We start from the raw sequence: 16,268 nt of genomic DNA, 5'->3' as shown, positions 1-16,268 counted from the left end.
ATATTTGGATTTATTTCTACCATCTTATTTTGTAATTTGTATTTTTCTTTTCTATTTTTTTCTTTGTATCACCTTCTTTTGGATGGTTTTTTCATTACATTTGCTGTCTATTTTGGAAATTATACCCTATGCTTCCATTCTTTTAGTATCATGTTAGAAATTCTACAATACAGATTTAATGTGTTAGAGTCTAAAAGCAATACATTTCTTTTACTCTTTCACAACAATACAAGACCTGAAAAACTGAAATACAAGCAGGTCTCTCTAAATTTACAAGCTATTACTATTGTCATATATTTTTCTTCTCTGCCATTTTGTTTTTACCCATAAATCAAAATGATTTATATAATCAATGTGCAGACTTATTCACATATTTACACTTTCTTTGCTCATTATTTCTTCTGGCATCTCAAACCTTCCTTTGTCATCATTCTCCTTCAACCTTCAGGTACAGGATTAGAATATCCTTTACACAGGGTATTGACAGAAATCACTGTTTTTTCAAAAGTTCTCCCAGAAATATCTTTATTTCACATCCTCATTTTTGAAAGCTACTTCAAGGGACTGTAATTCTAGACTGAAAATAATTCCTTCAGTAGACTGAAGCACACCTGACAAGGGTATCCAGTCCACCATAATGTTGGAAATGAAAGACTCTAATAAGCTGCAATGATTAGTGTACAGATGGATTAATTTACAGACTATAGTAAACAGAGTTGCATATTTTCTAAATCAGCAAGACAAGGAAAAGCTATAGGGACTTCTCAAGTTCTCAACATGGAGATCTTGTCCTGTCTTCACTTTGATGGAAGAACACAGAAAAACTGAAAGAATCTGAAAATTAAAAACAAACAAAACAAACAAACAAAAATAACCACTTTAGCATACTTACCATGCTGCTTGGATTTCTTTTTCTTTTTCTTTTTCTTCTTCTGTTTTGGTTTGTAGTGATCTTTGTCTTTCTTCTCTTTTCTTTCCTTATCCTTTTCTTTTCTCTTACCTAAGTGACACAAGTGACAAAGTTAGCAATCATGATTGATCCTCAGTTGTTTTTCTGTGGTTAACCTAAAAGCAGCATTTATGTTTTAATCAGCTATTCCAGTCACCTGCCCAGTGGATGGATTCAATTAAACTGTTCCTGTCATGAGTCTGGAACTCCTGATTAGCTTATTGGGCTCTAAGAGGGGGTCTTCATTAGCAGTGTTGAGAAATCCCAACTCCTGACACCTTGAAGTTAACACAGACAGTAGTTAAAATCTTAAATGAGTAATATACTCAGTTCCCTGATGTGGCAAGAAATAAACTCCATAATTTAAGACCTGACTGAGGAGACTTAGCATTTCCCCACAGAATTTAATGAGAAAATATATTAGACTTAAAAAAGAACTTAATGAAATTTTTTCCTTTGGAAAAATAAAAAATTAAACCAATCCATAAATAATTTCTTCAGTCTGCCAATCCTTCCTAGTGTGTACAATTATGAAGGCTAATAACACAAAGCAAATACTTATTTCATCAGACTAATTTTTTCCAAAATTTTAAAATACCTTTTTTCCAGTCTTAGGACTTTAAAGAAAACAAATGGGTGTGAAAGCAGTATCCTAGGGTACGTTACTTAAAATTGGTTTATCACATATAGTAACTACTGCTCCAACTCAGGATGATGTAGCCTACAATTTATCAAACATATTTAACCATATTCAGGGACCCAAGCTCCAGTTAGCTAGTCTACGGAATATTTAAGACTATCATCAATTATTGCAAAACTTTTCATCATCATAGCACAGAAGACAAAAAAAAAAAAAAAAAAGGCAGAAAACTCAGTAACCTTTCTATAAGGTCGGTAAAGAAGAAAGTCTGAAAAAATATCACTATTTCAGTTCATCATCCATTCCCTAAGTCTCAACAGTATTAAATGGTGGCTTATTTTTAAATAGCCATAACTGTAGAGATGTTCAAAAACACAAAATTCTCAAAGAAAGCCTTAGACTCCCTTGACAAAAAAGATACACATACGATATTTACGTGTTTAAGAAATCCTGTATCTGGAGCTGAGTAACACTAATAAATATTAAAACAGAAGCTCACTTACACCTAAAAGAGCACTAATACATAAGAAGTAAGGGACAGACTATGTCCCCCCACTGCCAAGCCATCTAGTCTTTTGCTTAAAGATTACTTTCTGTTCATACCAAATGCTGTTGAGCTTTTTTCTTCCAATTTCACTTTTTTTTCTGTTTTCGATATTCCTGCAGTTTTAGGGGAAAAAAAGGTAAGTTTAGTCAGAAAAGTTTTAAAAGTATGGGACAATGTTTTACATTACAAAAGCTCACAACACCCTACTTCTTCAGGCTCTTTTCTCCTAAAGCCCTACATCGCTTTACCACCTGAACTAGTGACAAAGAAGTGGGGTTTCTTACTTCAAAAGACTGATAATTAAGGATAATTTTTATTCCTTCAGACTATCCACATTAAAATCCTGGTTACCTGTTTGGCCTTGAGCAAATCATGTAATCTTTCTGTTTAGTTTCCTTATTCACCAAATAGGAATGACTTTTTATCTTCACATTATTAGCATTATGTGAGTCTAAGTACATAAAGTGTTTAGACCAGTGCTGGAGTAATAATAAGTGCTTTCTTTCACTTTCTGCTCTGTGGTATGGTAATAATTGAAGACTACACCATTTCTAGAAATAGCACAAATATGGGTGCAAACACCTACAAAGTTTGACAAATGTACTGGGCAATCAGTAAAGATCTATTCTGCCTTTGACAATCCAGATGTTGAAATGCACCTTGGTGGTAGGTCCAACGTAATGTGCCCACTTCCGAGACAGTTAAGACATGAATGCTACTCAGGTCATCCACATGAAATACTAAACTTTATATTAAAGTATACTGGTTTTCAACAATCTGTATAAGATTTTTAAACTAATACTTAATTTATGTTGCCTAAAATAAACTTGTACCTTTGAACTCCACAATGAGTGCATTGTTAGGTAATGATAAAAGCCAAAATATAATTATTTTACAAACCATTTTTGGTCTTTTTCTAAATGTAAAATACAAAAGCTCATTTATACCTTAAAAATATTCAACCTTCATGACATTTGGGTACTATTAACTTGTAGTTAAACCAGTACACTTCATAATGGAATAGCTAACAGAGACATTTAACCAAGCTTCTCAACTCATATAGTCAACTGTTTCCAGTGCTAATATCTTAGGTGTATCTAAGATTAACCTAAGAAAAATATTATAGTGCATTTAAAATACAATTTCAGTCCATTATGCTTTAATACCGCCTTTCACAAGATTTGTTGATTTTTAAGTCACTCTAATACAGAATCAAAAAGCTAGCATTTGGGCAGCCTGGGTGGCTCAGCGGTTTAGCACCACCTTCAGCCTGGGGTGTGATCCTGGAGACCCAGGATGGAGTCCCACGTCAGGCTCCCTGCATGGAACCTGCTTCTCCCTCTCCCTGTGTCTCTGCCTCTCTCTCTCTCTCTCTCTCCTCTCTCTCTCTCTCTCTCTGTCTCTCATGAATAAATAAAATCTTTAAAAAAAAAAAAGCTAACATTTAATTCATCTTCAAATATTTTAAAGAATTTAAACAAAAAAATACAAAAATATCACTCAATTTGAATTAAATGTTAATAAGGCTCTAATAAGTGAAGTTTCTTTTTTTTCTATTTTTTTAATTTATTTTTTATTGGTGTTCAATTGAAGTTTCAAATTAAGTAAAAATATTGATAAACTTCCTTGACAAAAAAAAAAAACAAAAACACTCTCATGACAAAAAACAAAAGGAACATCAGCACAAAGAAATACAATTAAACTTCCTTATTATCAAGGCTGTCAAAGAATGCAACACTTCCTTTAATAACTACTACCACACCATGAAAATTCTACATATCTGATGTTTTTTTCCTGAAAATGATGAGGACTTTATAAGACAATGAGAGAGGAGGTTCCGAGTCCTCAGAGGGTAGCAAACACGCTCGGTAGCAGCTAATGACTGTGATGTTTGCCTTGGAGGTCCCCAACTCTCTGGAGCACTGAATCCAGGGTGATTCAGATGAAGACTGCCTTACTGGGCTGCCTTCATGCACTGGATCCAGGTGTGGGATCCCTCAGGTACTTAGAGGACAAATAATATGAAGTGCTACGAAGCGCTCACTGCTCCAGAACACAGGTCAGCCCAATAGAACAGAGACAATCACTCCCAGAGTGCTCCCACCTAGTCAGAAACGACTAGGTCTAGATAAAGTTTTCACGTGTTCTAGTGGTTCCCAAACTTTTATATTTCTTAACTGATAAACTTCAGAAGTAAAATTGAGAGACTGACAAAGGGTTGTGAACATTTTGTTAAGTTTATTAAAATAAATACTCATCTCTGCAGTGATGGCAGGACTTCTAAATAAAAAAAAATATCTAAATAGAAAAATAACATAGATCTTTTTGAGAATTCAACAAGAGAAAAAAATAGTTTTATGAGAAGTTCACTATCTTATGCTTATTTCGTCATGTGCTAGAATTTGGGAACCAAAGAATGAGGCTATCAGTTTATTGAATAGTGATTTTTAAATTTTGCCATCAGAACATTTTCTTCAAACAAAATATAAGATAGTCCAATAAATAATACAAAAACAAAAAAAAATGAACAAAAACAAACAGAGCTATTTAAAGAGAGGTAGATCTCTGAGCCGCATCTGCTTGCATACAGCATAAAACCCAGCAATGCAGGGGGTTTCTCAAGCCCTTTCCAGTCTGCGAAATATCTGTAATTCCTCTGGCTAAAAACGAGGCTGTCCCTGAGACTCTCCATGGAAACCCCAGGCTCTGTAGGAGCCATGAACATTTGGTGTGGGGGTGGAAGTAGATTACGGAGTCCCTGGTTGTAGTTTTGATTTGCAAAATTCTGGGAAAAAAAAAAAAAAATGAAAAACTTAAAAACAAAAAGCCTTTTAAAAAAGGAAATGCAAAGTTAAGGTTAAGACACTGGACTAAAACCCATCTATTTAAAGTTCCAGCACAGTGACACAGCACAGGCAAGCGGTCCAGAAGTCAGAGCTTCTGTGATTATTACTGGCTCACCCTTCCATACACTGCGCTTGAGCTTCCATATCTTTTAACACCTTAAAGAGGTTAGAGGAATTCAGTATTTGTTACACATACAATCAGCAGATAAATAAGAAAATGAGCTAACATTTCCAGATAGTAACAAAACTAAGGTCCTATCCTCACCTAAAACTGCTTGGCTCTATTAGATAAAGCACTCTAATAATAAAATGAAAACAAAAGCATCAATTTTTACAAGGATACCAGTGATTTTTTGGGGGGGTGGGCCAATCTTCACCTCAATTAGTTACCTTGTTGCCATGCTTCCCAGTGAAAGAATGTAGAAGGATTAGTATGAGCTCATTATCTCTACAATTAAAAGTAAAGTTTTAACCTATTAAAGAACAGGTATATAAATTTGGATAATCTTATCAATCCCCTACCATGACTTTTATACTCAGCTGTGTGCACATCTCTTCAACACACAAAAAATAAAAATCTAAGTCTGTTAAACTATTTCACAGCTCATGACTAACAGCCTCACCATTCCAAACACCCCTAGAGTTTCAATTTGACAAAAATACCTCAGAAAATGGTCTTTGATACAAGTTCTAGTATAATGCTTTCTACAGATGTTTAGAAATTCAAAGGTAACAAAATTTACTTTATAACAAAGATGGAAACCAACCAACCAACCAACCAACCAACCAACCAACCAAACAAGCATATATTAAAAAAGAAAGTGGGCAGCCCCGGTAGCTCAGCGGTTTAGCACCGCCTTCAGCCCGGGATGTAATCCTGGAGACCTGGGATCGAGTCCCACGTCAGGCTCCTTGCATGGAGCCTGTTTCTCCCTCTGCCTGTGTCTCTGCCTCTCTCTCTCTCTCTCTCTCTCTCTCTCTCTCTCTCTGTGCCTCTCATGAATAAACAAATAAAATCTTTAAAAAATAAAGAAAGACAAAAGAAAAAGAAAGGAAGAAACAAACAAACAAAAACACCTGGTACTTTGACTCTTTGTGAAAGACTACTTTCAGACTTTCAGAAGGGGAGCAGAAGTCCAACAAAGACTGCAAAATATTTGAGAGAAGGCAAATAACAAAAATGTTAGGAGAGAAAAGCATGTAAACCACTCAGAATTTCAATGCAAGTCAGACAGGCTCACAGAGTTTTAATAAAAAGATGTCCAATTAGAGTATGACCTGAATTCCACCACTTCCTCCAAAAATAAAAAATTAAAAGGGGTAACAGAAATAAATCAGAATCCCCATCACGCCACATTCAAACACTGTGACTGTGTTCAGCCCTCTAATAAATGGACTTTCAGTAATTAACATTTAAACCATGCATTTCCTTGATTTAAGCAATTAAAGTTGCCAGCCGTTAGCACAACCAGATGACCCTCACTCTTCAACACATCTACAGATTCATCTTACAAATCTACTTTCTTACCATCCACTTTTCCAGAAAACTAACTTACTACTCTCAGTTTCTCAAAGTTATTTCCAAGACTTAAGAAGGAAAAGAATAGTATGCGTTCCGTCTCCCCAAAAAAGTTTTAACTATTATGAGAACCAGGAACCACAGTCATAATTAGCAGTATGTCCACAAATATGCTAGAAATTCTGGAAAAAGATTAGGGTAATACTCGGATTAGGAGCAAAAACATTTGAATCAAGGATTCCCATTCCATATGCAATTACTACGTTGGCATTTCAGGATATATATTCTAACATCACTCAGTTATTATATAGCTGTTTATATTGGTCTATGTTTCAGTTACCTTACCATTAGAATATTTGTATATGTATGTGTGTACACATTTAAATAAATACAATATTTTCTTTACAAAAGATTTAAAGAAAATATAAATATTTTCAAATGCTCATATAAAATAATTTCCCCAAAGGATACAGATTTTTCATTTTTTCCAATGCCACAAAAAACTCCAGATAATTAAAGAAATGTGTAAGACCTACATTAGGAAAAATATCTCAGAGAGTCAATGGTAATTCAGAAATTTTGTGGGGAAAGGAAAAAGAAATATCAACTACCCTATGTACAGAAGGAGCTTAGAAAAAGAGCCAAAAGGCAATGGATCAGATTTGGGAAATGAAAAATATTTTAAAGCCTATAAATCTTCAGAGTTGGGTACTCACTTTTAAAACAAAACACAGAAACAAAGTAACCTCAAACCTTATTGGTAAAATTAAACTGTAGAAAACTGTGTATTTAATATTACATTTTTACTTTGAAAGAAAGCAAAGGCAATAATCTAAAAAGTAAGTTACTTCAATCACTTTATTTTAGTATGTGCCACCATCAGAAAAGAACAATCTCTACTTTATGCTTAATCTAATGAGTTGATAAAGGGACTCCAGGGAAGTAGCTATTAAAACAATCACTCTTAATGCTCTCCACGGCAGATCAAGAAACAGTCTTAAATTTTTCCCATCTCTGAACTGACTTAATGCAGACTTTAACTCCAAATTAATTTACTAGAAGAACATTTGAAATTAGTATTCCCCTTTTTAAAATCATGTATATTCTTTGGATGAGGTTAAAATTCCGTAAAACTTCCAAATAAAACAATGTAACAATATTACAGTATCATAAAATCATCTGCCAAATGTGTTATTGGCTGATTTTACACACTAGACTCCCAAAATAACATTATAACAAATGATATTTAAAATTGGGAGACTCTCCCTATAAATATGAGATTACATTTAAGGTAAACAGTTAAATTTAAGCTATGTGTTTCTTAAATATTACATTCTATTAAATCCTTAAATCTAAGTTCTCATCCCGTTAAATATTTTCTGGCTTTAAAACCAAGAACTTCGGGACACCTGGGTGGCTCAGCGGTTGAGCGTCTGCCTTCGGCTCAGGGTGTGATCCTGGGATCTGGGATTGAGTCTGGCATCGGGCTCCTTGTGGGGAGCCTGCTTCTCCCTCTGCCTGTGTCTCTGCCTCTGTGTTTCTCATGAATAAATAAATAAAATATTTAAAAAAAAATAAAAATAAAAAAATAAAACCAAGAACTTCTGTAATTATTTTTAGCTCTAGCAATTCCTATTTTTAGTAGAAACTAGAATACAAGAAAGAAGCAAGGAGAAGGAAGTCAATTAAAGTGACAAAATGGGCAATCAGTCCAGGGAAGGTGATGGTAAATGGTCTCACAAAAGAACTTTTGACAGAGGAACCCCATCTTCCACAGAGGTTACATAAAAGTATCTATAAAGAGGAATTACATATTAAGATAATGTAATTAAACATCAAAATGTCTATACTTTCTAACTGCAAGCCTAGCTACTTGTAAAATGAATCTTTTTTACCTGATGCTGTTGGAGCTCCTCTTCCATCAGCTATTGCTTTGGAAGAAGGATTTGTAAGCATCTGTGTGTCTTCCTTTTCTGCCCTGGGACATTCATTATGGTAAGCGGGATCTGGGGCTAGCGGTGCTGATACTTCTGAACCACGACTTAAATCAAGAGGGAGACAAGGCCCCAGCTTCTCAAGTGACAAATGTGTAACATCAGGCACTATACAAAATAGAGAATGTAATAGAATATTATTAGCACAGATAAACTGGCTCAGTTAATATCAATGTGGATTAAAACGTTATCTAAGTTAAACAGTGCCTGGCACAACAGAAGGCACTCAATAAATATATGTAGAGTAAATGAAGTGTTTCTAAGTCCATAAGATGCAAGAAGGAAAAAGAAGAAAATTTCTTAATGTTTTCATCATCTTTATCTCTTTTATATTTGGTTCTATAGGAAATTAATATACATTACCCTCTGGCACTGAAGACTCTTGCGGATTTTGAGAACTGATGGAGAATACTTTCCCATCAGTAGCTGGAGAGGGAGGAGAAACCTTTTCTACGGAATCATCAGGCATGGGCAAGGTGGCTAAACGTTGAGATCTTCTTCTCCGCTCACTATGCTTGAAAGGTCTAGGGGGGTTCACAGGCTGTGGAGAACCTAGAAAAAGATCTTCAATGTTCACGAAGCAGATACATGCCAGGATCATCTTATAATATTTAAGGAGATAAATGGGAAAAATGATTCAAACTCTGCCCTCTGATGTTGTAAGGTATCCACAAGGAACGGCATGTTCCAAAAGTAATCAAAGGCAAAAAACTGTGCCCTCACATTCACAAAAAGTTAATCCAAACTTCTAAAATCTAAAACCTACTAGAACCAAAAGAAAATAACATGAAACATTGATTTAGGTAGTTTCCCAAGTGACAGACTACAGTTATTTCTCTAATTGCAGATCATTGTGTTAGTTGCCATTCTTCCTTTGGGAAAATAGTCTCTGTATAGCTGAGATTTTTTTAAAAATTAAAAAAATATATATATATATTTCGTTTGCTACATTACAAATCTAGAAACTCTAAGGGAAAAAAAGCAGGGGGCATAGGTGACAAAGATCTGACATGCATTGTAGAGTTAGTGCTTTACTTGCCAAAATAAAACTAACGTAGATAAGTTTATCCCACCCTCATTCCCACAAATGGATTTTTAGAAAAATAAGTTTGGGCCTGATTCATTAAAAAAAATTGAACACAAACAACATTTAATTACTTATTACAGGCAAATATTGAGGACTTTAAAATAATATAACACTATTCTTGCCCTCATGTATTTTTTTTTTTTTTAATAACTAACGTGGTGGGCCGATTAATCATCTTCTAGCTATATAACACAAGCTTGGAAATTTGTTTGTTTTTTAGCCTTTTAAGTTTTCTTCTACGTGGCATGTAAACATGTTGGAAGAATTTAGAATAGGCAGGATTACACAGGCCAATATACTCATGTTAACTTAGAAGGAGGAAATAAGAATGGTCTTAAGAGGCTGATGCTTTGGGTATTTAAAAGTAATTTTACAAAAATCAAAATAAAAAAGACATGGTGGTAATTGAAAAGAAAAATAAAAAGAATAAAATTCAATTGCTGTAACATTGTGGCCATAATACCAAAATACAAAACAATTTCAAAATAAAATACTTATCAATGTCACGTGACATTGTGGTGCCTACTTACTGCCATCGTTTCATGATAAATGCCAAAATGAAATAAGCTTTATGAGGAAACAACTGAGTTTTTCTGTTCCATTCTTTCTACCCATTTATTAAAAAGAACAAAACCAAAACAAAAAAAAGTACCAAAGCCTGCTCAAAATTTCAAAAATATGGTTTGGTAGAAAATATGGCAACTGAATGGAAGCGGAGGCAACTAACTATATTGGACTCATAAAAGTCTTCTCAATGCCAACATTTTTCACTGTGGAAGATACGATATGGAAGGGTTCATACGAAAGTGTGTCTTACTCATTTACTCATCAGGATACTAATTCACTTGTATGAATTGCCAAAGGAAAGGGTCTTTTTATCCAGCGCCTTCCCACAATAACCGTTTTTCACTTGTCTCTAACTTGGAATACTAAACAGGAGAAACACGGGGTCATCTTCTTTTTATATATCCAGACCCATACTGGAAGGCTATTTTTAAAAAGACTAATAAGTTAAATACCCTGAGATTAGTGGTACTGAAACCATAAAATCTTTAAAAATATGATCAAGGAAGCATTCTTCTTCCTTCATTAGTAAGAATAAATTGAAATCTGCACTCCAAATCCCAGAACAAAAATGAATAAAATGTACCACAGGGGGATACAGACAACTGGGGACAATAACTAGATCTATCCATAAGAATAGTCTTAGGAGTTGAGGAAAAAATATCCAATGTGAGTCTTTTTTATCTCTCTTTGTTTTGGTTTGGTTTTTTGTAATGAATCAGGCCTCTCATTGTGCTTGGATTATTATTAATTGAGGATAGTCAAACTACAGTAAAAATTTGCGTTATTAAATGGTAAGTCTTCTCAACCAGTACAGTCTCTGTACAATATATCAGTCAGAAATGTATATGCTTTTTGCCCTTGAAATAGTTTTAAGCCTTCCCTATCATATCCACTTAAGTTTGAATTTTTAAAAACCAACTTCATAAAAATACAATATAACTACAATCAAACTGTTTTTAATGTAGCTTATAGGATAAGTAACTATTTTTTAAAAATCTGTGCTCACTAGTTTTATTTATCACTGAAGAAGAAAGCTGAGATACAAGCGTCAAATCCTCGACTTGTATTAATTCTGGGGAAAGTGGTGATTTAGGGGGTTTTATACACCCAGAAGAATCTCCAGATTCATGTTTGCATTTCTTGCTGCGAGCCTTCCCTGAAGACAAAGTTGAGGATAACAGTGCAGGTTTCTGAGTGTTGGCAGAACTGCTAATGTCAGCTTCATTTTTTTTCTGACTTTGAGGTTTAGGTGAAATCGCCTGAATAAATAATAAAAAATTGATATTTTTATTTTGGTTTCTTCATTTTTGTTCTTGTATTCTATTTTGATTGTTAAGCAACTTTAGTATCCAAAAACATTGTTAAGCAACATATAACATTTCTATTACAAATGAAAAACCAAAAAGAACCCCACAAATTATTAACTAAAAGTTGAATAGGCTATCTTTAAAGGGATGCTGTCGACTTTTAGTCTAAGTTTTAATTTGTAAAAATATATTATTCATAATATTCTCAGAATATAAAATGTTATCTTGGTGGACAAATTATTTTCACAGTATTATACGAAATACATCTCATTTGAAACCATAATTACTAACTACCTTAATAACAATTAGGTAAATAAAAAGCATTTTCTTTTTTTAGGGCAGTAGAAGAATACATTTAAAAGCTTCTGACTTTTAGATGTTTTCTTATAAAACAATCTCTATCAAATTGAATGCAGAGGTCTAAGTAGACAGTGTCCCTTTAAAGAAAGATCTCAACAGGAAAACAATGACCAAATTAACGAAACATTATCTTTAACTCATTTTAGTGCTGAAAGCTAGAGTTTCATAAGCATAGTGCATCATGAAATCAAAGCCACCAGCAATACAGAGTTAAAAGACTAAAAAACAATACAAAACAAGCAACAACAACAACAAAAAAAAAAAAACCAAGGAGTAAAACCAAGTGTAAGTTAAAAACATTGGATTTAAAAACAAAATACGTCGCATTCTTAGATGAGAATTTTTACCTTCCTCCTGCCAACTGATACTTTTAAAAAAAAATTAGAACTTTGTCAGTTCTTTCATAAAGGATATCTTTATTCATTTGGCAGTAAAATTTCCTACCTATGTAGAAATAAATGTGAATGTGTCCAAAGACAACAGAGAATAGCCACATTGGATGGATTTACAATCTATGGTGTGGGAATGCCTATGCTCTGTTTCTGACACACGTATCTGAGAGCAAAATAGGAGATATACTTTTTAAAAAATCTATACTAAGGTAGGCTTCTATCAAATAGAATCGAATTGCTAGCACTATGAACAATATGGTTTGTTCCCAGGAAACCTTTTTACTTCCTTTTCTTTTGTGAGGGATGACCATCAGGTCAGCAGTCTGCAGTTCTCTGGAATATGAAAGATCACTGTCTGGGGACCAAACAGCCTTCTGCTCCCACTAAAATACAAGGCACTCAAATTTAGGTGTACAGTTGGTATTACATAGGGCATCTTTGGATGCCCTACGGATGGCATGCTGGACATACCACATAAAAGGGCTGGTGTCAAGTGTTCCATTCATTCAGTAGTCATCATTTCTATTCTTGAATTTACTCATTACACATGTGTATAAGTGCAGCTTATAATCATTTGAAAAAGTACTCCATAAATGGAAAGGATTCCTAGACTTATCATAAAAGGTGTTGCCAGAAAAGTAATTAGAGCCATTACTTGTAAATAAACAATTTTATTGTTCATCTTCACATATGTGAGAGACATCACTACAGCATCCAGTACTCTCGAGTTACAAAGTTATAAAACAAGATTTTAAAACTTAAATTAGTATCTTGATAAGGTGCTTAACTTCTAAACAAGGACAAATTAACATTTTTAAAAACTTACTGAATTATATGCATCTAATGCAGGTTTATCCAAAAGTAAATATAACATGACAATTCCCTAATACAATTAAATAATCTATAATTAATATCTGAGAATTGGGGTTCAAAACCACAGTTTGAATTTTTTAAAAGTGTAAATAAAGGAAATCCATTAGCACAGTAAGTTCTGGCTATAGGCCTGTTATCAATCTATGTCATGAATGACATTATTTTACTCATTAAGACAACAGAGGTTAGTGACAATCAATACCTCTCCTTTAAGTCTAGAGTTGATACCAATACTCGTAATTGAGAGTTTTATAACTCGGCTTTTTAACTTTGAAGCAGGGCAAACAGCATAAAAATTAAGAGTTTGGTTACAAAACATTTTCACAATGATATCAATCTGAATGACAGAAAATGAAGGAACAGTATTATGTTCCTTAAAAATCTAAAATAATTTACAAAGTTTTCAGTAATGATTATTGGTCTCTTTGTTACAAAACTGGCAAGGACTCTCAAAAATGTCTTCCTTATGCAAATAGAAACAGCCGAGTTACTCAATTCCTTTTTTCTTTTTTTTACTCAATTTCAGAATGTTGTTGTCTGTATTTCTCTCTGACATGGGCACTGCCCTTTACGCTAACTTCCACATGTAATAAGTAATTTTCACAATCACATTCACCGCAGCAGGATTGTGCATAATGAAAGATTGACATTGTAATGAATTTTCCAGAAACATTTTATTACCCAAGTCCCTGATTTATTGCATTCTGAGAATATCATAAACAGTAGTGAAAATACAAAATATTGTTATTATCTGGGACGTTGAATATAGTGATACAGAGTAAAAAAAAAAAAAATCACTTAAAATTTGGTTGATATAACTGACAGTAACGGCAAAGACTTAACCGCTTGATGATCACAGAAAATCAGAAGGTATGATTCGCTGACATAGTAATCAATTTAAAAGACCATTGGTTTAATACAACATTAATGGAGGCACCAAAACAATGCACTGTTATCAAGTCAGGCCTAAAATAACCCTGAAAAACTCAATACAATATCAATTAAATTTGGACTATTTTTTAAAACGCATATAGAGAAGAGCAAAAGATACTCATTTTAAAGTCTTCTTTATTAGGTTACTAATAAAGAAAATTAAATTAATACAAAAAGGATATATTAAAACTACATTAAGGCTCAGATTTTAAAACAGGAGAACCAAGGAAATCCAGTTATGGCTATTACTGTGTTCTTATAGTCGTACAGTGCCCAAGAAGTTAAGCCCTTAGAGAATGTAAAAGCATGCACAGTTCATTATGTACAGGTACTGTGGGAATCTGAAGGTAGCCAAGGCAAAATCTAGCAACTGCAACCTTCGCTTTTAAATTCCTCTATTAGGTGGTTTAAAGACAGACCCTTCATAGTTTTTAAAATTCTTTTTTTGTAGTTATTAAAATATACATCCTAGCAAAAATGTATGGCTCATTGATCAATTCATAAAACACATAGTCAGTCTAACAACACCAACTGTTACAATATAAAAGAAACTTCTTACAAAAGAAGCTTTATTAGATGTCAAAAACCCTGTTTTAACTCACAAATGAAAAGTATTTGTGTAAGGGTCTTTTTGTAAGCTAGTTAAAGGTGGTCCAGCTGGAAAGCTTATACCCTGGGATGCCTGTCTCCAGGCCTTCAAATGTTGGAGACAGGAGGCTTTAATGCCAGTCTACTGAAAACAAACACTAACGAAGTCTGTAGTTTATCTGTATGCCTGGGAGAAGGCAGAGTTAAAAATCTATCATCCATTCATTAGCTTCCTATTCCCATATCTGATCACAAGGGCAATTTCAATTACGCGGATACTATAGCTCCGTGACCACTCCAGTTGGGAACCTGGAAAACAATCAAATGCTACCGTTTCATACCTGCTCCAGCATTGGAGCTGTTTCACTGCGGTCTTCCTTTCTGTCAGCACCATCCACCCCAACAGCTTTGGATGCCAACAAACCTTGAGAAAAATTGTACAGAAATTGCTTATTAGAAAAATTAGTGACTTTCACTCTAAGTTTAAATTTCCCCCAAATTTTAGCAGCTGAAATCCCCCATCCTTCTTACTATAGAGGAAGCAAACATTCTCAAGTTTACTTGTCAAAAGCACAAACACCCTTACTAATGACTCAAAGGACTAAATCGGAACTTGAAAGTTGCTCACACAATTAGTTTCCTGTAAAAACCACTGCTCCTCAAAGATATCCTTAAGAAACAACACACATATACATTTAGTCTATCAAAATTTTAAGTTCTATAGCTTAATGTCTAGAAACCTAAGATACCTCTAATTAATACTCATAAATATGGCTTTGTCTATACAAGTGAAATACAGAGTTAATACTAAGGTCTGAGAAATCCTTCCAAACAACTGCAATATAAGATTTTGTCATTGTATTATGTGCTAAAGAAAGAAAACTACTTCCAATTTTTAATTCCACTTGGATTCTTTGACCTACACTTCGTGGGTTAACCTCTATATCCCACTGTACCTTATCTTCTTAAAAATTGCCAAAAACACTGATGGGTCTGTTTTATGTGAACGGGAAAAATGCGTGGGCCCTTCCTGCATTTGAGCTTAATATTATAGCCTCATTCTAAAAATTAATAATTTAGGAATTCCAGTGTTCTCCAATGAGTATCACTAATTCTCAATTTTAGAAACACAGTATTTCACCTGGAGTATATAAGTGAACTTTGCAAGACATTAAGACTCTGCCTTAAGTAAAGGTATTTACTTGGTCGAGATTCTTTGCAAAGCACCTGATACCTTCAATGAAGCCAAGTTTATAATGCTTATATAACAAGTATGTCTTTGCTTATAATCATTGGCACAAAAAAGGTCACCAAAAATCATTTGTCATTTCAAAGTTGGCTACACAAAACCTCTGCTTCAAAGGAAGCATGTTTAACAATCGACAACAGTGAACATACTGCAGCAATTATACCCCCTATACCACTGAAGCCACCTAGATAACATAGTTAATAAGAGGAAAAAAGTGCTCCAACAAGCCACATAGCATTAAGCTATCCATGTGGCAACATCTCTTGACTTTTTCAGTAACAATTTCAAAGGCATTAAGTAATCTAAGTATGAATTCAAATATTAAAATCATATCCTTATAGTAGTACTAGAACCAAATGTTAAATTAGGAGAAAAGCACCTTTCATTTATTGGTAAGTTGAATATCCAGCACCCAGA

General features: G+C 33.9%; 1 protein-coding gene across 5 annotated transcripts in view; it reads right to left on the bottom strand.

Moving 5' to 3' along the window:
* Positions 1-16,268, bottom strand: part of PHF20L1 (PHD finger protein 20 like 1) — a 78,044-nt gene that overhangs the window by 27,941 nt on the left and 33,835 nt on the right. For all 5 annotated transcript variants that reach the window (XM_038555542.1, XM_038555544.1, XM_038555543.1 and 2 more), the window contains 6 exons: positions 14,944-15,026; positions 11,156-11,408; positions 8,859-9,047; positions 8,397-8,603; positions 2,193-2,249; positions 893-1,000 (listed from right to left, as the gene is read on the bottom strand). In XM_038555542.1, the coding sequence (XP_038411470.1) occupies positions 893-1,000; positions 2,193-2,249; positions 8,397-8,603; positions 8,859-9,047; positions 11,156-11,408; positions 14,944-15,026 (897 nt within the window). The remainder of the gene's footprint in view (positions 1-892; positions 1,001-2,192; positions 2,250-8,396; positions 8,604-8,858; positions 9,048-11,155; positions 11,409-14,943; positions 15,027-16,268) is intronic.

The sequence above is a fragment of the Canis lupus genome, chromosome 13 (assembly GCF_011100685.1).
Source record: "Canis lupus familiaris isolate Mischka breed German Shepherd chromosome 13, alternate assembly UU_Cfam_GSD_1.0, whole genome shotgun sequence".
Classification (NCBI taxonomy): Eukaryota; Metazoa; Chordata; class Mammalia; order Carnivora; family Canidae; genus Canis; species Canis lupus.
Note: the sequence above shows the minus strand (reverse complement) of the source record. Positions and strands in the feature narration are given on the sequence as shown.